The sequence below is a fragment of the Danio rerio genome, chromosome 23, assembly GCF_049306965.1.
Source record: "Danio rerio strain Tuebingen ecotype United States chromosome 23, GRCz12tu, whole genome shotgun sequence".
Taxonomy (NCBI): domain Eukaryota; kingdom Metazoa; phylum Chordata; class Actinopteri; order Cypriniformes; family Danionidae; genus Danio; species Danio rerio.
This window is the reverse complement of record NC_133198.1, coordinates 26,021,572-26,044,812: the sequence shown is the minus strand read 5'-3', so window position 1 is coordinate 26,044,812 and position 23,241 is coordinate 26,021,572. Positions and strand designations below refer to the sequence as shown.

The 23,241-nt window shown below is 37.1% G+C and overlaps 1 protein-coding gene across 18 annotated transcripts in view; it reads right to left on the bottom strand.

Moving 5' to 3' along the window:
• Positions 1 to 23,241, bottom strand: part of samd11 (sterile alpha motif domain containing 11) — a 103,703-nt gene that overhangs the window by 18,086 nt on the left and 62,376 nt on the right. For 16 of the 18 annotated variants that reach the window (XM_073938974.1, XM_073938975.1, XM_073938977.1 and 13 more), the window contains 2 exons: positions 16,615 to 16,707; positions 9,340 to 9,495 (listed from right to left, as the gene is read on the bottom strand). In XM_073938974.1, coding sequence (XP_073795075.1) covers positions 9,340 to 9,495; positions 16,615 to 16,707 — 249 coding nt within the window. Of the gene's footprint in view, positions 1 to 9,339; positions 9,496 to 16,614; positions 16,708 to 16,787; positions 17,345 to 23,241 lie in introns of those variants that run through there. The other 2 variants (XM_021473684.3, XM_021473685.3) reach the window with 1 other exon arrangement.

Sequence of the window (23,241 nt, the reverse complement as noted above, 5' to 3'; positions counted from 1 at the left end):
TTCAAGTGAACAGTACACCTAGACATCCAACAAGATTATTAAGTCAGCATAAAATGTGCTATCCCATGAGGCCATAAAAGAGAATTTCTGAATAACAGTAATGGAACAAGTGACAGCACCAACATAACTATTGTCGCTGGAGTCCAAGTCACAGTCCACAGTCCAATTGGTCTGGATTATATTTAAGGATACACAAATATGGAAATTTTGGCTGATACTGATAACTGATAAAAATCAATATATTCGCAGTTACATGCATAATAATCAGGGTCCCTTCCGTTCATTTCAAACAAAAAAGGAAAACTAAGAAAACATCTGTTTTTCTGTTTTTCTTTTTCTCACAAAAAACAAAAACAAGATTTTGGCTAGATTATGGTTTATTGGTTTAGGGTAGGAAAACAGATCAACAACTGTAAAATTCATTATACACATGTAGGTGGTGATAAAACACCCCTTTTTCCAACCTTAAATAAATAAAAATCGAGCCAAAATCTTTTTTTTTTTTTTTTTTTTTTGTGAGCAAAAGACTGTAAGTCAGACTGTAACTGACGTTTTTGTTTGAAAACTGATATGGAATGGACGGAAAATACCATGATTCATAATCTGATATAATTCTTTTATATATTTTTTAGACTGATTACAAATAACAAAAAGCAAAAAACAAATACAGTGAACATCTGATTTTATTCTAAAATCTTAACTGTGTTAAACTGCAAGGAAAGTTTTCTTTTCTCACAATGCATTTTTTCACAGAACTCCCACACTGCATGCAACAGTTACTTGTGATCATGTGAAATACAAAAATGTGGATCAGCCACTGAAAACAATCTATAATTATCTATCCGATCATTCATTCTTCGGGCCAAAAAAAACACACACATTTATCGATGATATCGATGATATCAATGTAGCCACCGATGTACTTCAGCAAATTCATTTGGCATAGAACATACTTTTTATGAACATGCTTTTGAAGAATTAGCAATTTTGGACAGCCAGTATGTTTTTCAAACTAGTTGTAGTCTAATTATAGCTCATAGTTGCTCCAAATGTGTCTCAGACTATAAACAAACCTCCTAATAAACAGCTGGCACTGCTACCATATTCCAAATCACACCAATATCAGCTTTCCAGCAGTGTAAAACAGCCCCCAAATCCAGTAAAACTCAAAGCTGCTCTGAAGCCTCTATCCTGGGGAGCCTAGCGATGAATTATTCCCTTTTACCTGCAACAGAGGGTCAGCGGGCTGCATGTACAAGCACAGTACTCATCCAAACAGTGACACCGATGCTCCAGGCTGCCACCCACATTCACCCCAAACCCTGTCACACCCCGAATCTGCATCATCTGAGTCCGTGTTACTGTGGAATCTGTAACTAGCCAGATTTGATTTCCTGTACAGCCCGTACACGCAGAGCTCGTGGTTGCAGAGCATTGGCAGGCCTTTGAGAGCTTCTGTATGGCACAACAGGTCCATGTGTGCCATGAGCAGCTGACAGACACGCTACTCATCGGGAATTCTTTCAGGGAAAAGACGGATCCAACAGCAACTGAGCGCAGCCTGTGCCTTTTTCTCTTTTCAAATTCACTCCTGTTAGGAGGCATCATGCGCCAATTTTTTTTATTTTTCACCAGAGGAGTCACCAGTGATAATTTTCAGTCGGTTTGATGAATGTTAAGACCCCGATATACTCAAGTTCTCTTTCATTCTTTGTTTAGGTGTAGTCATGAGGTCAATACACAGCAAACATCCATTCATGTCATAATTATTTCTATAGCCCTTAACATAATAGAGTTAGAGAAACGGGTTAACATGAAAAGTAGTTTTAGTGCAGCTATAAACATAAAACAAGTAACTACACACATTCTCAAACTATTTCTAACTCCTGAAACAACTTACAATTTTTTTTTTTAATGCCATACTAATTATATCAGGGCTTATAGTCAAGCTCTGTTTACTGGCTTTAATTCCAACTATTTCACTATAATAATTTCAATATAGGTTGGGTTTATTTAAATAATTCCATGGCTGCAGCAGGCGCAATGATATTACGCAGTCCCTGAAAAAAGTCCCCAGCTAGGTAACTAGGCAACAGTGCTGCAAGGCTGCAAAGTTCTATTATTATTATTAATAATATGTCAGAATGAGAGTATAGTTCGTAGCAATATCAGCCAAGAAAATATAAACTTTTCTTTTTCCGTTGCTCTTAGTAATAAATGTAACAGCAGATGAGTCAAGCTCTAGATAAGAAAAATGATCAAAACTCTATTTAGAATTTTTTTGAGAGTGAGATTTTGAGATTTTTTGTAAGATGCTAATGGTCTAATCTGATTCAATGATTTATGCTAAGCTAAGCTAAAAATGTTCCTGCTAGATCCGGAGATTGGCTGAATGGAATAATAAATTGTAAAACTTCAACTTTCTTTTTTTTCAGCGCTGAGGTAAATGAGCCTATTTCCAAAAAGAAGTGTTCCTTAAAAAGGTCACAAAACACCAAAACACATTTTTTTAGATGTTGACAGTCCCACGCAGCTAAAAAAAACACTATTAGAACACACATATTTCACAAAAAAAGTGAAAATTGTTTTTTGCGTTAATTACATTGCGTTAAAAACATTAAAGTTTGTACAGGGTTGGCATCATCTCTTATATGTTCACCTTATCTTATGCTCAGACAGATTTTGGCCCACAAAAAAGTAATATTATGAAATGTTATAATTTTTATTCTGTTAAAAAAATGTATAGTGGTGGAAAGTGTACTGAAATATCACACTCAATTACTTGCCTAAAAATGTGGTGAAAGTAGAGTAAAAGGATCTGTTGTGAATATTACTTAAAGTATGGGTAAAAAGTGGACCTTTCAAAAGAACTCAAGAGTAGTGAGTATTGCACTGTAAAAGCTGATGCATTAACATGTAATTTGTGTAAACGTAACATTCTGTAGTGCATTTAGTTATTGCACAGCAGGCACACAATGTCATAAGACGTTAATATAAGGCCAGATTTAGGTTTTGATGTCTAGTGACCAAAATTCAAAATTTGGTGTCCAATAATGATGTCAAATGATGTTGATATTTGGTTGATTTTAGGTCGTGTTAGAAAGTGGCCAAAATCCAACATGGAGCCAACATCTAAATCAGCATAATGTTGATGTCAAATACTGACATTTAATTGTCAGGTGTGGCAACCAAAATCCAACATGACGTCATAGTGGTAAAGTTCAAACAATGTCAAGCTGTAACATCATTAGATATTGATATTTGGTTGATTTCAGGTTAGATGATATATTGATGTCGGCCTGACGTTGGGTTCTGATGTAAACCCGATTTTCTATTCCAAACAAAATGCCCCCCACGACATTGGGGGACAACGTTAATCTAATGTCATGTTGACGTCTTTTGCCTGTGGGGTGTTTAAGGCCACTTCGGTCATCATACAGTAAACATTTTCTGGATCAATGCATGTGATGATTTTGGACACCTTTATGGACACTTTTAATACTTCCAAACAGTTTGCTGCAATTATAAATTGCCCGTGTCTTAGGATACCTTCTATGTGCGATTTGATCCCCATAGACATGAATAAATAAAGTAGTGACTGCAGGTTGAAGGAAAATGGTGGAGTAAAAGTACTGATACTGCACTAAAGATGTACTCAAGGGAATGTTAAAGTACACGTTTTAAAATTACTTAGTAATATATTATAATCATTAAGGATTCTGTTGTCGATAAATACTGTACTCATTCCAAAAATCTGAATGGCACCAAGTCTATAAAGTGTTTATCATAAGCCATATATCAAAACAAAAACAAAAAGAATCATGATATATCAATGATATGTGTGCCGCATTAATATACCAATGCCCCACAGCATTTGACAACCTATAGCAACCTCATCACACCCAAAGCTGAAGGTGCACAACACCTTATCCCTACTCCAAACGCACACACACTTGCACAAACCCATCCGTGCCTCCTTTCACGGCCTTTCATTTCAGGGCCTCCACTTCAAACACATGAAAGGATGCTCTGCAGGGATCCAGGCGAGAAAGAACGAGGGAGGAAAGAAAGAGAGAATATAAAAGCAGGGCTGGGTGTGGAGAGTTCTGGATGAGTGTGTGCGTCTGGGGGGGAAAATGGTCAGAAAGGCCCGGTCCAGCTCTATGCCTATGTCAAGGGGTCTTTGGAGGGGTCTCTACTGTATACAAAGCAGCACTGCATCAACACTTCCCGACACACTTCAGAGGCACACAAGAGGAGGTGCGCTATGAAGACGCAGCCATGAGGAAGGTGCAGAGATATGAAGAAAGGAAAGAAGCCAGATAGAAGGAAAGCATCTCAAAGGAGAAGACGGAGGCACGTGGAGGTAAAGAAGAGAGGAGAAACACAGCTGGGGCTGACTGACGCTTCTCTGCGCCAGAGAACTTTCTCTGAAAACTCACTCCCTGAAAAGTCAAACGCAGCTCTGTGTGAGCTATGGCGTGGAAGAAACAGCAGGGAAAAAAAACAAACAAGAACATAAATTAAAAGCAACTTGAGGGGAAAATGAGTTAAAAGAAATATGTAGGAGTGCGAAGGGAAAATGTTTGGGACATACAGTTAGCCAGATGAAATGAATTTGTCACAATAGGTGCAAATCTAAATGTTCGGAAAAATAATAAATACAAACGGGGTGAAAACATTTATTATGTGAAATTTTGATTTAATAAGAACATTGTGTCAATCCAAATGTGTATTAGTAAACCAAAAGGAGAATGAAATTGACTTCGTTTACAATAAAATGGTGATTACTGATTCGGGACACACCATAAATGTGTCATTGTATTGGTCTATATGATTTGTGCAGTATATTAATACTATATTCTAAAGCTACATAAACATTAGTTATTACATAAGTTAACATAAGTAAACATAAGTTATAATATAAAATACAAATGATAAGTTTATTCCCAGCAGGCCTACAAAGTCATAAGACTTTAACATTAGGGTTAGATATAGGACATGATGTCAGGTGGCCAAAAAGTATTATACTTCTGTACTGTATTATATTATATTATATTATATTATATTATATTATATTATATTATATTATATTATATTATATTATATTATATTATATTATATTATATTCATTTTCTTTTTGGCTTAGTCCCTTTATCAATCTGGGGTTGCCACAGCGAAATAAACCGTCAACTTATCTAGCACGTTTTACACAGCGGATGCCCTTCCAGCTGCAACCCATCACTGGGAAACACCCATACACTCTCATTCAAACACATATTTTGCACGGACAATTTAGCTTCCCAATTCACCTGTACCACATGTCTTTGGACTGTGGAGGAAATGGAGCACCCAGAGGAAACCCACGCAAACACAGGAAGAACATGCAAACTCCACACAGAAACGCCAGCTGACCCAGCCAAGGCTCGAACCAGCAACCTTCTTGCTGTGAGGCGACAGCACTACTTACAGTACTGTGCCACTGCATTGCCTTTATATTATATTATATTATATTATATTATATTATATTATATTATATTATATTATATTATATTATATTATATTATATTATATTATATTATATTATATTATATTATATATAATATTATATAATATTATATAATATTATATTATATTATATTTACAGTTCAGTAGTATTCTGAATATGTGGGATGTGGTACATTCAAAGATAAAGTTTATGTAAGTTATTTTTAAACCAAGCCATAAAAGCATTTTGCATAATTATTTGTATTAATCATAATGAATTATTTGAGGTTTGATACCACACTAAACCATATATTCTCAGCCATTGTTTAAATAAATGGAATATATATATATATATATATATATATATATATATATATATATATATATATATATATATATATATATATATATATATATATATATATATGTATATATATATATATATATAAATATTTAATGTTATATTACATACTTGGCAATGCCAGTTGTTATGCATATTAGTGTTAGGACCTTCAAACGTGTCAGTCTGAGATGTGGAATAGACTTTGAGTAAATGATGATCCCATTTACATTTTGTCTTCAGTTAAACTGAAGAAGCATTATGTACAGTAGGCCATCCGGTGAAAAGGTGAGAATGGGTATCTCGCCCATCAAAGTCCTGGCAGTCAGGCATGTTGGCAGCGGTTGACTGGCACAGCCTTATCGTTCTGTAGGCTTATGAGCTCAGCGTGCAGGGGCAAGCCAGCAACTCACATTCCTCAGGGGAGGAACGGCACCTTGGCCCGTTGAGTCTGTTTTCAATGGCAACCATTATGAAACCATACACCTGACATTTTCCCAGAAATCTGGGGGAGGGACCGACAGGGTGACCCCGCAAATCACGCGGCTGCTTTCACTCACTGGATTTCCCACAGACGGCCCTGCCATGTCTTCACCGATTCAGATTTCTTTCCACAAATAGCCACACCTTTATTTAGGTTGGTGATGGAGATGGGAGCTAATCTAACAAAATTCCTTATGATAACAGTCCAGAAATTAGTAGCGCAAATTTTTATGATACAGAAAATTATTAAATCAAAATTTAAGAAAAAGCAGAAATTAGGAGAAACAAAGTTATATATATGAATTTGTTGAAATTTTGTAGTTTGTAATTTTTTTTTTGTAATATTTTGTTTGAATTTAACCCTATTATCTTTCTATTTATAAATATTTTTGGTGATTAAACTATTATTTACATGAATATATTGATTTAATAAATCTGTTTTGTTAAAATGCAGTAACAAATATTACCCATATACACTAAGAATATATTAATTCATATAAAAAATATTTATTTTTGAAATGGGGTGTACTCATTTAGCACTGTACAGTATATAGTTCATTTGAAACTGAAAATTCACTTGTCCCATACCTGTTTGACTTTCTTTCTACTGTTGAACACAAATCAGACACCCTAGTTTTTTGGGATTCCACGATTGCTAAATCCAACATAAAATCAACAAAGTAGTTTACAAGAGAAAACGATTCCCTGCCACTGACGAGTTTTATGGAAATCCTGAGTGAGGTACATGATGTCAAATGCTCTGGGGAGTGAAATCTGAGGGAAAGTAAGATTGTGGATAAAAATAAGAGTTTTACAACCTTCCTTTGGCTTAATCCCTACCCTTTCAGATATGTTTTAGACAAGAGACAAAAATAAAGATTTTGATGATTGGTTGCACTCCTAACATAGTAGGCTACCTAATATGGTAAATAATATATATATATATATATATATATATATATATATATATATATATATATATATATATATATATATATATATATATATAGTTTTTTATATAGCAAAATTGCTTGCAAATTTCTGGGAATTCCCGTCACTAATTAATGTATAATAATTAATAATTAATAGTTATTTTCATCGCAAAAAAATCACAAAATAAATCGTGAAAAACTAGGGGGTCTGACAAAAGCTGGAAACATGTAACCACTGACTTCACTTCACTGTTAACAATTTCCTGTAGTATCTACAGTAACTTACTGGCAGCATTTCACCAGTAATGACTAAACCAATTACAGCAAAAAATACTGTATTTACATTTACAGCACCATTTATCTTGCTCTATATTTATTTACAGAATTCGATGTATATATATTTACTGTAAAATATACAGTCATTTTCACAATGCAACTTTTAAATATCCTATAACTGTCCAACAGTAAAATGTCGTTCATATTAGGCGTGTTAAAATTAACTGTTTCTTTGGTGCACCGCGATGCAGATGCAGACTACTCGGTATAGGTTCAATAATAGATCTTAACCGGTTATTACATATGTCATTTATCTCTTATGTGCTATGTCGTGGTAGCTTACTATGGTGAGCGAGGTGAGCGCGAGTAATTAATACACTCCAACTACTTAATGCAGAAACTCTGCACAATTCACTGCGCGAGTATTTGCTGGACAGTCTTTCTCTGACACTGAAGTTACAGCAGAACCCCTATTTCACTGCGATTCCATAAACAGCGCCAGCGTGTTGAGCCAATTGCAGCCCTTTCTGTTAAGCATGTGACCAATCATAATGGTGTAAGAACTCACTCAACAGAGAGCATATTGCTATAAATGCTCAAGTTCTTTTGTGCATGTACTTGAGTTTTTAAAGGTCCAGTTCTGACTGTTTGTATTAAAGGACAAAGTTGTATTACAAATAATATATAAATATTTTTATACATTTTAATACAAGAATTCTTGTGCTGTGCCTGTGAAGTAAAATATAAAATTGAGTATGGAAAACATCTAATCGAAAAAAAACTATTGAATTAAACCGAATCAATAGCATGATAATCATAACCGAACCGAACCGAACCATGAGTCCAGTGTAGGTTCACACCTCTAGTTCATATTACAGTAAAATACTGTGTGATTTACATAAATCGTTAACAGTGTTGTAGTTTTATGCTACTATGAAAATTTCTTCTTTATTGTTTAACAGAATAAAGAAACTCATAAAGATATAGATCCACTGGAGAGTGAGTAAACAGTAAGTAAATTTTCCTTTTTGGGAGAACTATCTCTTGAATACTACACTAGAAAATATCAGGAAAGGTGACAGCTGAGCGCAACACCACTGACATAAAATCCCAGACTGGAACGGCACATACAGTGGCACTAATTTCTTACAGATGTACAAGAGGGCCAATTAAACCCTTTATAGCATTTCCCCCCTTTGGATTTGCAAGCAGTAATTAAGAATCATTACTGATCAAATAAAATGTAAAGTCATATGCGCTCAGATTTAGCAGGAATGTGAGATTGATTAAATTTACGCTACCGAAAAAAGCCGTAAAAGCTGGAGGCAATTAACGGTTTCTGAGAGAAAAACGTCAACAAGGCTCAAGAGCGCAGTTAAGATGTAACCAAACAAATAAAACAAAATGATGCTCACTAAATTTCGGTTTACAAATCTTACAAATCCGCATCCGTTAACCCTGGTACCTCGTCAGTGATCGTAAATTTGAAACAGCTAAAGAAGAAAAAAAAGAGAGCTGTTTTCATGGTGTTGGTAATTTAGAGGCTTGGCCTGCAGCCAATCAAAGGGCCAAATCGATCCGGTCGACCTCAGGGCCCAATGGCAGTGTTATTTACTACTGTGTGTGGCAGTAGTCACAGATCACCCACTCTGACATCCTACCGTTGGGTGGGCTGAGACCGCAAATAGAATTGTCAGTAATCTCCGCAGTCGAGCTCGAGCTGTTTGTGTGGCGTCCAGGAATACAGCTACATGGGTAATTAGAGCGGATACAGAAACACACACACACACACACACACACACACAGGTGACGCACACTCACCATGGCTTGGGATGCCCATGTTGTTGGCCAGCTGGTAGAGGCGCTGCTGCTGCTCCTCATAAGAGCCATGCTCGTTCAGCGCTGACATCATGCGCCTGTAGTGCTCCTCGGGGGTCATGTGACTGCCCGGCTCCAGCGCAGGCGTGTGAGAGTTTTCTGTGGGACAACAAGCACAGTTCAATCAGTTGCCCCAAATGATCTTATGAGTGTTTGAGTGATGGAGAGGTCTATGTGTGCTTCTCCTTTTGAGTTTGCAGTAACTCAAGCACGAGGAGAGACTCTTGGGGGAGAGATGGGGAGGAAGGGGGGATATTTTACCCTCCTCGTTGAAACCAGAGCTTGGCCCCGGGCAGGCGAACAGAAGCAGTGTGGCCCAGCGCAGGGGATGGGGGAGTGTGTGCTGCCAAGCGCCAGATAATCCACCCGAGAGGCTTCAGGTGTGTGTGTGTGTATGTGTGTGTGAAAGAGAGAGATTGCTATAGTTTTCTATCTGAATATATTCATTCTTTCATTCATTTTCTTTTCATCTTTATTAATCAGGGGTTGCCACAGCTGAATGAACCGCCAACTTATCCAGCATATGCTTTACGCAGCGGACACCCTTCCAGCCGCAACTCAACATTGGGAAACACCCATACACTTTTACATTCACACACATACACTACAGACAATTTAGCTTATTCAATTCACCTATAGCACATGTCTTTGGACTGTGGGGGAAAATGGAGCACCCGGAAGAAACCCACGCGAGGACTGGAACCAGCGACCTTCTTACATTGAGGTGATTGTACTACCTACTGTGCCACTGTGTTGCCCCTTCCTGAATATATTTTAAAATGTATTTATTCTAGTGATAGAAATTGCAGTTAAAGTCTAAATTGCAGTTAAAGTCAGAATTAATAGCCACCCCTTTGACTTTTTACTTCTTTTTTCTTCTAGTGATAGAAATGTATTCTAGTGACTGAGAAATGTGTGATCATCAGTGTTTAAACCAGTTGAGCTGCTGTTTTGAGCTACACACTAAATTTAGTTTTTACTGGCCACGAAACATGAAAAAAAGTGAACTATTTAATCTATAAAACAGGAGAAACAAATTGAGAAAACTTGCTAAAACTGTTTAAAAAAACATGTCAAACTCTAAAGTATTTAATATTGATATTTCCTTTAGACAATATATATATATTGTATAATATATATAATATATTTAAATAATCCTTTAGTTGTTAATTTTTTGTTGTTGACTTTAAAAAACACTAAAGATTAAAAACATCTAAGGTGTGATTAATTTTCAAATGCATACTGTAAATGATTAACACTGAAACCACATCATTATATAGTTATACAATTACTTCATAATTTTTGCATTATATGATCACATTAAACCATACCATTTTCTCAGACATTGTTAATAAAAAAATGCAAACTGGCTAATACTACTAATACAGCTAATTAGGTTTCGCACTATTTCTAAAGCTGATTTTACTCACAACAGTATATTAAGTATATTATGTGATTGTAAGTGTATCATTTTGCCACAAATTGTGGCACAAAAAACAACCATTGCCAAAATTGCACATTTTTGCAAAACTCTTTTTTTTCAAATGCTTGGGTACAATACACACAAAGACACTTTGTTCATTGAATTAAAATTACATTTTCAATATAACACAATTTAGACCAAATTGATCCCATTTCAAAATGAAACACACACATTACATTTGAAAAAACACAATGTCAACTGATACAAGTGCTAAAATAATGAGTTACTGTTTCATTTCTTTTGATACATGGAAACAATATACAATATTACATTTTTAGATTATGAAAATTTCTAAATATAGATAGATCAAATGACATCAGTTACCACAGAAGATGACCCACTTGGACTACATTATCTATAAATGTTAAAATATTGTAATTTTTTTTTCTACAATTAAAATTACAAATGTGTACATTTCAAGTCAGAATTATTAACCCCCCTGAATTATTAGCCCCCATTCATTTTTCCCCAATTTCAGTTTAACAGAGGGAAGTTTTTCCAACACTTTTCTAAACAATAGTTTTATTAACTCATTTCTAATAACTAATTTATTTGATCTTTGTCATGATGACAGTAAATAATATTTGACTAGATATTTTTCAAGAGACTTCTATACAACTTAAAGTGACCTTTAAAGGCTTAACTGGGTTAATTAAGGTAACTAGGCAGGTTAGGGTAATTAGGCAAGTTATTGTATAACGATGGTTTGCTTTGTAAAATATCGAAAAAAATATACAGCTTAAAGGGGCTTATAATTTTGACCTTAAAATGGCTTTTAAAAAATTGATAACTGCTTTTATTTTATTCGAAATTAAACAAATAAGACTTTCTCCAGAAGAAAAAATATTATCATGTAAAAAATATTATCAAATATTATCAGGTTTAAAAAAAATTGCCAGTACTGGGTTGCAGCTGGAAGGGCATCCCCTGTGTAAAACATATGCTGGATAAGGTGTCGGTTCATTTTACTGTGGGACAGTTCATGTTCATGATGTGAAATCCAAATGGAACTTGCACGTTGCCATACAGTTTATTATGCCATATATCAACTTTTGATATGGGACGTGCAGTGAATTATTATTATTTTTTTAAGATTTATTTTTGGCCTTTTTGCCTTTATTAGAAAGCACAGTATTGAGACAGGAAGAGAAGTTGGAGAGAGATCGTAGGGAAATGTCCTCAAGCCAGGATTCAAACTCGAGATGCCTGACGTGCTACTGCACCATATGTCGGCACGCTAACCACTAGGCTATTGTGGTGGCAAAAAAAACACTTTTTACCTTTACTATTCAATTGTTTTCTATTTGTTTGTTTGTTTGTTTTTTACAGTAAACCTACATTGTGATTGAATGACTAAAATTTAGTTTAGTGATTTCACTGTCTGTACTATTCCCTCTACACTTATGTATAAACAATAATGAAAGCTGTATTATGTATTTTAAACAGCAAAATTTAATGATTGTTTATTGAAATGATGTGCATCTTGTGTGGGGGTGAAATAAGGTTGTGTTCCTGTAGCATTTGTATGATAAAAGGATTATGTGAACCAATGATCCTGCAAATGCAAGACTTCTTTATGGAAACGAACACAACATGCACAGTTTTAAACACTGGAGAGCCTGTGTTAAAAGTATTGACTGTTTAGATACTAGTGTTTTAAAAATTGAGATCAGGGTTGTGAAATTTGTGGCAAAACAATTGAAAAACCTGTAATTGTAGTCACTAATATTTATAAACCAAAATCTATTGTGAAAAAAAAGAATTGCCAGTTCACTGCTGAATGGTACCCAACTGCTGCAAGAGACAGGACAGTCCCGAAACTGAGGTGTAAAGCTGCTTGTATTTCAGCCAGTGCCAGTGAACAATATGTGTTAAGTCCAGCCTCTGCAGCTTCTCTGTCTGCTTTAGTCATTAAAAGTAATACCTGCTGCACTGAGATCAGTGCTCCCCTCCAGCTGTGTGTGTGTTTGTGACTGTGTGTGTGTATGTGTGTGTTTGAGAGGCAGGACCATAGACGACGGCAGCTGCTGTACTATCCAACTACACACAAAAGCACACACACATTGCTATGTTGTTTGGGTGTGGTGATGGATCACAGACACGCAGACACAAGACTTTAGATCAGCGGCATTCCAAAGCCATGCTAATCCACAGCGGGTGACCGACGCAAGCCAACTGTAATTCACAGGACTAAAACACACATAACACCCATTTATCATTCTCACCGCAGCAGCCGTGCCGATTGGCCACATGGCGATGAGTGAGCAGGTAATGCCTCAAAATAAAACTCAGACGACTGATTATTGGGTGCGGAGGTGTTGTGACACACACACACACACACATGCAGTTAAAGTCAGATTTATTAGCCCCTCTTTTAAATTTTTTTTCTTTTTTAAATATTTTCCAAATGATGTTTAACAGAGCAAGGAAATTTTCATAAATTGTTTCTTCTGGAGAAAATCTTATTTGTTTTATTTCGGCTGAAATAAAAGCAGATTATAATTTTTAAACACTGTTTTAAGGACAAAATTGTTATTTTTTTTCAATAGTCTACAAAACAAGCCTAATTACCCTAACCTGCCAAGTTAACTTAATTAGCCTAGTTAGTGTATACCTTTGTATGTCACATCTATACTACTGTATAGAAGTGTCTTGACAAATATCTAGTCAAATATTATTTACTGTCATCATGGCAAAGATAAAATAAACCTGTTATTAGAGATGAGTTATTAAAACTATTGTGTTTAGAAATGTGTTTAAAAATCATGGAAACAGCACAGCTAATAACTCATGGGGGGCTAATAATTCTGACTTCAACTGTATATAATACATAAATACATATACATATATATAGTTAAACCTGAAATTATTAATACCCCTGGGGTATGAATGAATAATATTAGGCTTGACTGTATAGATACTTTGAAAAATGTTGGAGACTGGTAGCTACTGACTTCTATAGATTTCTGTTTTTCCTACTATGGATGTCAATGGCTATTGGTCTCTAGTATTCTTCAAAATATTTTAATTTGTGTTTACCCGAAGTAAGAAAGGTTAGGAACTACTGAAAAGTAAATAGTGAGTAAACTTTCATTTTTTGGGTGAACTATCCTTTTAAATAAATGTCATAATAATGCTCGAGTACATTGGTTTGCACCTTGTGTGATTATTTCACTGGTCTGAGCTCTGGTAACTGGCTGCTCATCTTTTCCAGCTAGAGGCTTGATTATATGTGACTTGGTGTCACCGAGTCTGCCTGATGTTTCTGCTGCCTGCCTGTTGCGCTGTTTCACCTCATTAGCTCAGCTGGTTCACCAGACCCAGGAGTTTCACCAATTTGCATTTCAGCTAAATGTTAGCTTTAAAAATTAGCATAAAGACACTTTTAGATGTAGATTCATGTTTTTCTCGATTTCCTCACTGTTATTACATGAAAAAATTCCAGATTTCAAAAAAAGAGCAAAACATACTCTGTGTTAGATTTTTTTATTTATTTATAGGAGCCTGATTATTAGCCATAAGCGTCAAAAGTTGCTGTTTCCTTAAACACTAGAATAAATCAAATCATGCAGATCACACACTACTCATCCCATCCAAAACAGTAAGTAACCTCTACTAGCTCTGGACTCCAGCTGTTTAGACCCTGCATAGACATGATGCTCTTTAAGCAGCACTAGGTGAGTGTGTTTGGTTAATGACCATGTAGCCAATGCCTCTGTGCATATATTTATGCATAACAGCAAGTCCAGCTGCAGCAACATATTGATTTTCAACTCCTACAACAAGCCTTTAACAGGAAAAAAAAAACTCAATTTCTGAGCGTTGGCACTCGAGAGTGAAGCATGTTAGTAAGAAAGCAAGAAAATAAAGAAAAAGATGGGGGCAAAATCTGTCTAGATTCTTCTTTAGGAGAATACATTAAAATCTTAGATTCAGAATCTATTTTTAGAGGCAGTTTACACAAATTTTTTAACCTAAAATGGAAAGCTTTTTATGCGTTTTGCCAGTTTGTTTACATAACAGCATTTTAGCGACTGGAAACACATAAATCTGAAAACAGGTTACAAAGTGCAAGTTTTTGAAAACGCAGCAAAAAATAAGACTTGAGTGAAAACACAAAAAAACGAGACTTAGAAAATAATGGTGTGTGCATATTACGTGTTTAGTAAGGTATAGCTTAAAGGTAAGAGCTAAAAACACACAACAATATTGTAGTAACATTACACATGTGGTAGTGGTGTTGTTGCTCAAGTGTTGTTGCTCAACAGGCTATCAACAAAGTGTGAAACAATTCTACATACACACCAGTGCCAACCTGCTGATGGCACATTGTTAGTTCCTTACAGGTACTGTTTACTAGCAAGGTGACACCACCAAATACTGGCATGGCATATATAATATTTCCAAGTGTAAGGTTTTAAAAATCTCTATTGTAGGTGAAGACAAATATTATCAAAGGCAAGTACTGAACAAGCAATTTGGAATGGCGGTCATTCTCTCTTGACATTTAACGGCTTCAACCACAATATTCTTAACCACGCCCCTCTTACCGTTAGTTTGCTATGAGGGAATGATGCTCAAAATGATGCTCAATAGCTAATAGCATTTTAGATATGCGCATAAAAAAGGGTTGATGGAAAAGACATGATGCGCATTAATTTTGAAAATGCGCATAAAAACAGGATTGGATAAACTTTTATTAGATAAAAAAAGTTTGGATAAAATTAGATTAGATAAATTAGATAAAATTCCAGTTTGTGCAATAAAAAAGGGTCATGTGATTATGTTATAAGAGATCTTGTGATGATAAAAATGTGTGTGAATGGACAAACCAGCAGGCTGAGCACATTGAAAAACATCTGAAATGTTGTTTTGGTCATTCTAAAATGCCTTAACCATTTTAATATTAGTGTTTTTATATTATTAATGACCTCCTAAATCAAGAGCATCTGTTCTCTGCGTGTCAAGCCTTTAAACATCACTGCGCGTTTACTGTGTGGCAGGATTGCCTTCTATGGTGCAGGTCATTTGTTAAATAAATAAAAGATTCACGCAGCTTCTCCTACTGCAGCAAAATCAGTTTTTACTGTTGATATTTGGAGCCAGTTAATCAGGAAGTGACGATTTTGTTCTGTTTAACGCATTGGATTTAATTCTGCTTTATTCGCACATCTTTTATGCAATATTCCATTTTTGTGTATAAAGTTATTTAGCATTTTTGAATGGAGACGCAGCTAATCATGCTCAACAATAAAGCCTAAAAATAAAACCTATATTGCAAAAATAATGTTGATCAAGTTCAAGATTTTTAACTTGAAAGACACACACACTCACAAACACCACATAATGTAAATAAGTTTAATATATAACTAAATTAAAAATTAAAAATAAATAACTAAATTTGGACTTTTCCCCCACACACTTAAGACTTAAATGTATGTAAATGTTTCGCTCAACTTTTAGAAACTCTGCACTTGTAAACTCTCTGCGGACAGTGTGCAAAAAGGTTAGCAGGATCAGGGGGGAGGAGGAGATATCTGTCTTCCACCAAGCGTTGTTTTCTCCTCCCTCCTCTTACTATCTGTCCACCCCTTCCCTCCAGTCTCGTTTAATCTCGCCCCTTCTATTCCCACCTACTCCATCTTACACGCTAAGGTTAAACAGCTCTGATTGCAGCACATTATCATCTCCAGCACACACACATGCACACACATGCACGAGAGAGGGGCCCCTACCTTTAGGTGACACGCTGCGGGACTTCTTGCTGTCAGATGGGCACTCGCTGCTGCTGTTGGGGGAGTAGGCTCTCCTCTTGCCTAGAATGTCATCTGTGGAAAAAAAAAGAGGTTAGGGGGGGGTTCAGATGCGGTCAGATGGCCCCTAAACCCCTCGACGCCTGGCTCTGTACCTGCATACATGATGGAGCTGTGAGAGCGACTAAAGATACGGCGAGATGAGAGGGCCCTGCGCCAGCGTGAATGACAGATCTGGTTCTTACTCAGCCATGTGCAGAAAAGAGAGATTCTTTTACCCGCTCTCTCTCTCTCTCCTATCTCGAACAAACACGCTCCCTCTCTTTTGCGCTCACTCTCTATCTTCGTCTTTTTTTTTTGTCTTGACTATCTATCTATCTCTCTATCTGTGCATGCAAACGCTCCAGGTCTTCACACCGGCCTAAAATCTCCAGAAATGACAAGCGAAGGAGAGAAAAAAAAAAGATGAAAAAAAAGCGAACGGACTTGCCTATGACTTCTATCAAACTCCTGTTGCCTCGCTATGACGCCTTTTGGCTTTTTTTCACTCACTCTCACTCTCTGTTTTCAGTGAATTTAAAGCTCACACCTTTTGCTAATCTCTTCCTTCCTTTCTTTCACTCTCTCCCTCCCCCTTTTTTCTCTATCTCTCTCTCTCTCTCTCTCTAGAAAAGTGGAGGCTGTCTACACTAGCCTAATGCAGCGCTCTAGTGAGCCGCTGGTGTCTAGTGTACGATTACAGCACCCTCCAACCCCCCTCACACATCTCAAATCAATATCCTGCTAATCATGCTGGGAGGGGTGCTGCTGAGAGCATGGTGGTGCATGCATGCAGGAAGGAAGAGACCGTTTGTCATTGCACTCTCTTCTCCCTCTCTCACTTATTCTCTGCCCTCATGCACCACATGAAGCAAAAAAGTCAAAGCCACAGAGTTATGCTCTCCCCTTTGTCTTTTGTTGATGTCTGATTCTTTATCTAAATGGACTATGCAAACAGAAAATGGAGAGGATGCAGGTTAAACATTTTGCCTGCCTTTGAACTTTTGTTGTATTAATTGTGTTTTATTGTCTGAACAGCATAGAAATCATTTGCTATATGGTGTGTCTAAATATCAACTTTGATATAAACAGCGCTGGACATAAGTAAGTGGGTATAGGTTAGATCAACAAAAGAATTTATTTGTAAATCAGATATATTTCCAACTGGAACTGTATATTTTGGGTATCTAGATACCAGCCTATTTCATTTTATATAGCAATACCATGAGTTGGCTGAAGAGTTCTACAGTTGGGTTATTGAAGTAAAAATCTCATTCATTTTCCAACGGTGAGCTATGAGCTAGAAGTTATTTGCTGTGAACGTTTTTCATTTTGATTGTTGAATAATCTTGTTTAAAAGCAGAATTCCTGTTGATTCTCCAAGAAATCTCTACTAGACGAATTAAACAATTTTCACCCAAACATTGTTTTAATGCCCTACTACTACTTAATAGTTGTATTTCCAGTGTTTTTTTAAGTTAATAGTCTTTTATTTTTGTCAAAGTTTGTAAAAGTTTAATTCACACCAGGGTTGATTGAAGGCATTTAACTAATTTACAAACAGCAAACATTTGTAAAAACAATAAAGGAGAAAAAACTTCCAGGAGGGCGAGGCAGTGGCGCAGTAGGTAGTGCTCTCGCCTCACAGCAAGAAGGTCGCTGGTTCGAACCTTGGCTCAGATGGCGTTTCTGTGTGGAGTTTGCATGTTCTCCCTGCCTTCGCGTGGATTTCCTCTGGGTGCTCCGGTTTTCCCCACAGTCCAAAGACATGCGGTACAGGTGAATTGGGTAGGCTAAATTGTCCGTAGTGTGTGTGTGAATGTGTTTGTGGATGTTTCCCAGAAATGGGTTGCGGCTGGAAGGGCATCCGCTGTGTAAAAACTTGCTGGATAAGTTGGTGGTTCATTCTGCTGTGGCGACCTCAGATTAATAAAGGGACTAAGCCGACAAGAAAATGAATGAATGAAACTTCCAGGAACAAGGCTGCTAACAAAGTCAATGATCTCTGATGTAGGTGAAACATTCTACTCTTATTTTGTTCTTCGATTTTACAAAGATCTGTACAGTGCAAGATGAGTTCGTTAGGACCTCTCTCCACTTTCCTGGAGGTAAAAGACTGTACATTTTAAATGTGTTAATGCTTTGTTAAAGCTAAGGAGCGGTTTTAGGTAAGTTACAAATAAATTACATATTACTGACTGCTAGTGGAAAATTGTAATCTGATTACATTATGAATTACACAATGTAAAAAGTAATCAGATTGCTAATTACTTTACTTTGAAGTTACTTTTAAAACATAAAATATACCTTTAATAATACAAAATAAACTGCAGCTCTTTTAGTAATTTAATATTTACAAAAAACATTACAGGGGGTTGATCACAGCAGTTTTAAATATTCAAAAGATTTAGGCCCAATCCCATTTCTCCCACTTAGCCCTTACCCTTTACCCCTACCCCTTGTTTTGCACGTGCCCGTGAAGGGGTAGTGGTGTCCCAATTCTCTTTAGCTTGAAGGCGTAGGGCTAAGGGCAAGGGGTAGAAAAATTTCCCAGAATTCGAGATTCGAGATCTATAATCCCTAATCATAACTCCTGTACAGCAGTCCCACAACTTTCTGTCACTTGATGACACTGGAATACCCTGTAAGAAAAGTCTAGTGGCTTTTAATGAGCTTTTTACAGTGTCTGCTATAATGTTAATGCTGTTTTTGTGTGTTTACATAGATGAATATTGCCACTGTGTTAAATGCACAGTATTACGATCTTATTGTCACATTAGATCATTATGATAACATAATATAAGCCTTCAGTGATTTCCTGAAGATAAATACCAAAAAATAACACAACTGGAATCACTACAGCAGTCGTGATCGTCTGATCTCATATGAAGCAAAAAAACGCGAGGACATATGATGACGTGTGCAGGTGCTGTAGTGCTGTCCCAATTCTTAGGGGTACATTTTAAAGCCCTTCCCCTTAACCCTCGGTTGTAAGGGCCAAGGGGAAGGGGTAGGGGTATAAAAATAGAATTGGGATTGGGCCATAAAGAGTTCACCAAAAACTTTAAATTCTTTCATAATTCCCTTATTTCAAACCCGTTTGTCTTTTTTTTTTCTTTACAAAAAAGAAGACATGAAGAAAACTGGATACCTGTAACCATTGACATGCATAATATGAAATAGTACTGCAGTGTTTGGGAGTTGTGTTTTTTTGAGGTAATTAGTCCAATGAAATGTGCGTATTCCATACAAAGCTTGAAGCTGATCAGTCAATTCTTGTCACGTAACGTGGTTTTCAACTGATGCGCCTGGAAACGTAAGCATGATGCGCATGTGCAATATGCGCTCTGAATATGTGTGCGCAATCCGCACACCTCCATTAGAAATAACGAACTTGCACACACAAAAGACGAGATATGTGAACAGCCCCATAAGCACCTATGCTTCTCTTCACATTCAGAAGATCCCTTCACTCCTGATGCTGCAGAAAAATTCAATTTAGCCTGTTTAGGCTGAGTTGGACAGCCATGTTTTTGGGCCCCAGTGTTTTCCTTGGTGAAGAGTATTGTCATGGTATGCTTTCTGTTGTCATTGCTTTGTTATAGAATGCTTTCTGTTGTCATTTCACTGCAGTATTTTTGTTTTTACACTCAATCAAATCAAAGTAATCTCTGTATTTCCAGTTGAAGAAGCAACCACTCTCGTCAGTAAACATTTCAGCTCGTGTTCTACAGCAGTTTAAAATCGCATGCTTATTAACTGATATTTCAGTGGAAAACGTGATTTAAAAGAAGCATTTTTTTCTTCTCAAAACTATAATTGTAATGTAAGTAATGCTATTACATTAACTTTAGTAACTGTAATCAAATTACACAAAATTAAGATGTAAAAAGATACATTGCTGCGTTGCCCTAAAATGTAATTGGAAAACAGTAACACGTTACTGTGGAACGTGTTACACCCAACTCTGCTAAGAAGTGTATTAGAATACAGATTTTTCAATTATTCATTCATTCATAATTAGTTCATTTATTAATCAGGGGTCACCACAGCGGAATGAACTGCCAATTTATCCAGCATACATTCTACACAGCAAATGCCCTTCCAGCTGCTACCATCACTGGGAAACCATCCATACACACTCATTCACACACATACACTACAGCAATTTAACTTACCCAATTCATCTATACCACACATGTTTTAGACTTGTGGGGGAAACTGGAGCAAACCTTCATGAACACAGGGAGAACATGCAAACTCCACACAGAAATGCCAACTGACCCAACCGGGGCTCGAACCAGCAACCTTCTTGCTGTAAGGTGATTGTGCTACCCACTATGCCCAGAATACAGTTTAGCCACACAGATAACAAATAAGCCAAAAAAGTCTTATTTTGATTTCACAGGGTCTTTAAAGGAAGCCATTACTACTGATGACCCTTCCGTGTAAGCCATGAATAAAGCTCTACACATCAAAGAACAGTGAAGGAGGAGCTTCATGCATGGCAACAAAACTGAGAGAGTCTGCACCTCTGTATATGTCCGACACAAAAGTACAAACTCTCACACTCGTACCTCTCGACACCAAGCTCACTGTTCATCCCTCTCTCAGATAAGAGTGCTGGAGAGAGACACTGAAGAAAAAAAAAAAACAAGCCTGTGCTTGAAAGGGCTTTTGGAGTGGCAGAGCTCAGTCTGGGATTCTTTGTGGGGAGCGAGCTTTACTAATGACGCTGTTTGATGTATTCTCATCGGGGGGGAAGGCTGTCTATCCCACTCCAAAGAGAAAGAGGGGCCTCTCTAATGGGCCCCCATCTCCTCTTCTAACCTCCGCCCAAAGACAACAACAACACTCCCTCCGTCTGTCTCTCGCTCCACTTCTTCTCCCTTTGCCGGCCTTTGAGGTGAAGAATCTCCCTTGGCGTATTCAATTATTTTCCGTTCTCAATCGTCACGTGGAACTGATACGATCGCTGCGCAAGTGTAAAACTCTGCTCCTGTCTATGCATGAGCCAAAAGAGTTCAAAAGCCTGCAGGCAGTGTGCATATCTTAATACACGCCGATGTTGAATGGAGCACATTATGAATGGGACTGTGAAGGTACGAGAAAAGTTCCTAGAATTAAGATGTGCTTTTGTCTATCTGATCACAATTGGACAATGCTACATTATGGGTATAAATGCGGTCTAAATAGTGTGAGGTTGTCCACTTTCAACCACTTTGCCACTCTGACAGCTAGCTCTCTGCAACTCTCACATGGCCGCCCACTGAAGCTAAGCATGGCTGTGCCCGGTCAGTACCTGGATGGGAGACCACATGGGAAATATAGGCTGCAGCCTAAAGTGGTGTTAGTGAGGCCAGCAGGGGGCTCTCAACCTGTGGTCTGTGTGGATCCTAACGCCCCAGTATAGTGAAGGGGTCTCTATACTGCTCAGTGAGTTTGCCATCATGGCCCCCTAACCATCCCCATATTATAATTGGCTTCATCACTCTGTTTCCACTCCACCAATCAGCTGGTATGCGGTCTGGCACAATATGGCTGCCGGTGCAGTTTTTTACACTAGTGGTGTATGAGGAATAATCTAACTTTGGCCTATTCTTAGATGTCTTAGATTTTCACTGACAGACCCAATTTAGTCTTGTTTTAGCCAAGAGAACTATGTTTAGACATCTATTAGACATAATTTAAGAACAAAACATGATTGCTGGGTTAATAGCAGGTGGAAAGAATAATGTGTCTCAGCTTTTCACTAATTGCCATAAATGAGTGGCATGGTTCAGTTCGGTACAGTACAGTTGGCTAAACATTTGTTTCCACTGTCAAAAATACCAAAATAGCCAACCGTACAACTTTTACTGCAACATTTCCTAGTGGTACCTAGCACAATAGTACAGTGCCAAAAGGGTGGCACTAGACTGACTGTTGAATACCAATGCTTTACACTAAAAAAAATGCATGTGAACGTATCTTCGTAAATAAGTGTTATGGTTCAGGACAGTACAGTTGGGTACACATTTGTTTCGACTATCAAAAGTACTTAAATAGTCAACCGTACCACATTTTGGCACCGTTTCCTAATGGTACTTAGCACCACAGTACAGTACAAATTGCTAATGGTTTACAGAGAACAACTGTGTCCAGCAAGACAACAGAATGACAACACATGAAGCACCATTTTAAAATACACAGCTATAACATAGCACCATAGCAATTCAATGACTGCCCTAAACCTGGTCCCTCACAAGTCGCATCTAAATGCGTGCCACGCGTCTACATTTGACAGTTGATATAATGAACTTGAGTTTAAAACAAGATGCAATATGTGAATGTCCCATTTTGTTTTCTTCTACAAGCAAAAATGACGTTGCTCTTTTTGGCATAAACTTCGCCTACCAAGAAAAAGTAGTATTGGCAGTGGAAAGGCAAGATGACCCAAACGGAACTGTATTGCACTGCACTGAACCATACCGCTCAGTGGAAACAAGGCATAAATAACACATGTTAATACCATTTGGAAACAACAACTAGAAAAACACAGGTTGAGAAACACTTCTACAAACCACTGCA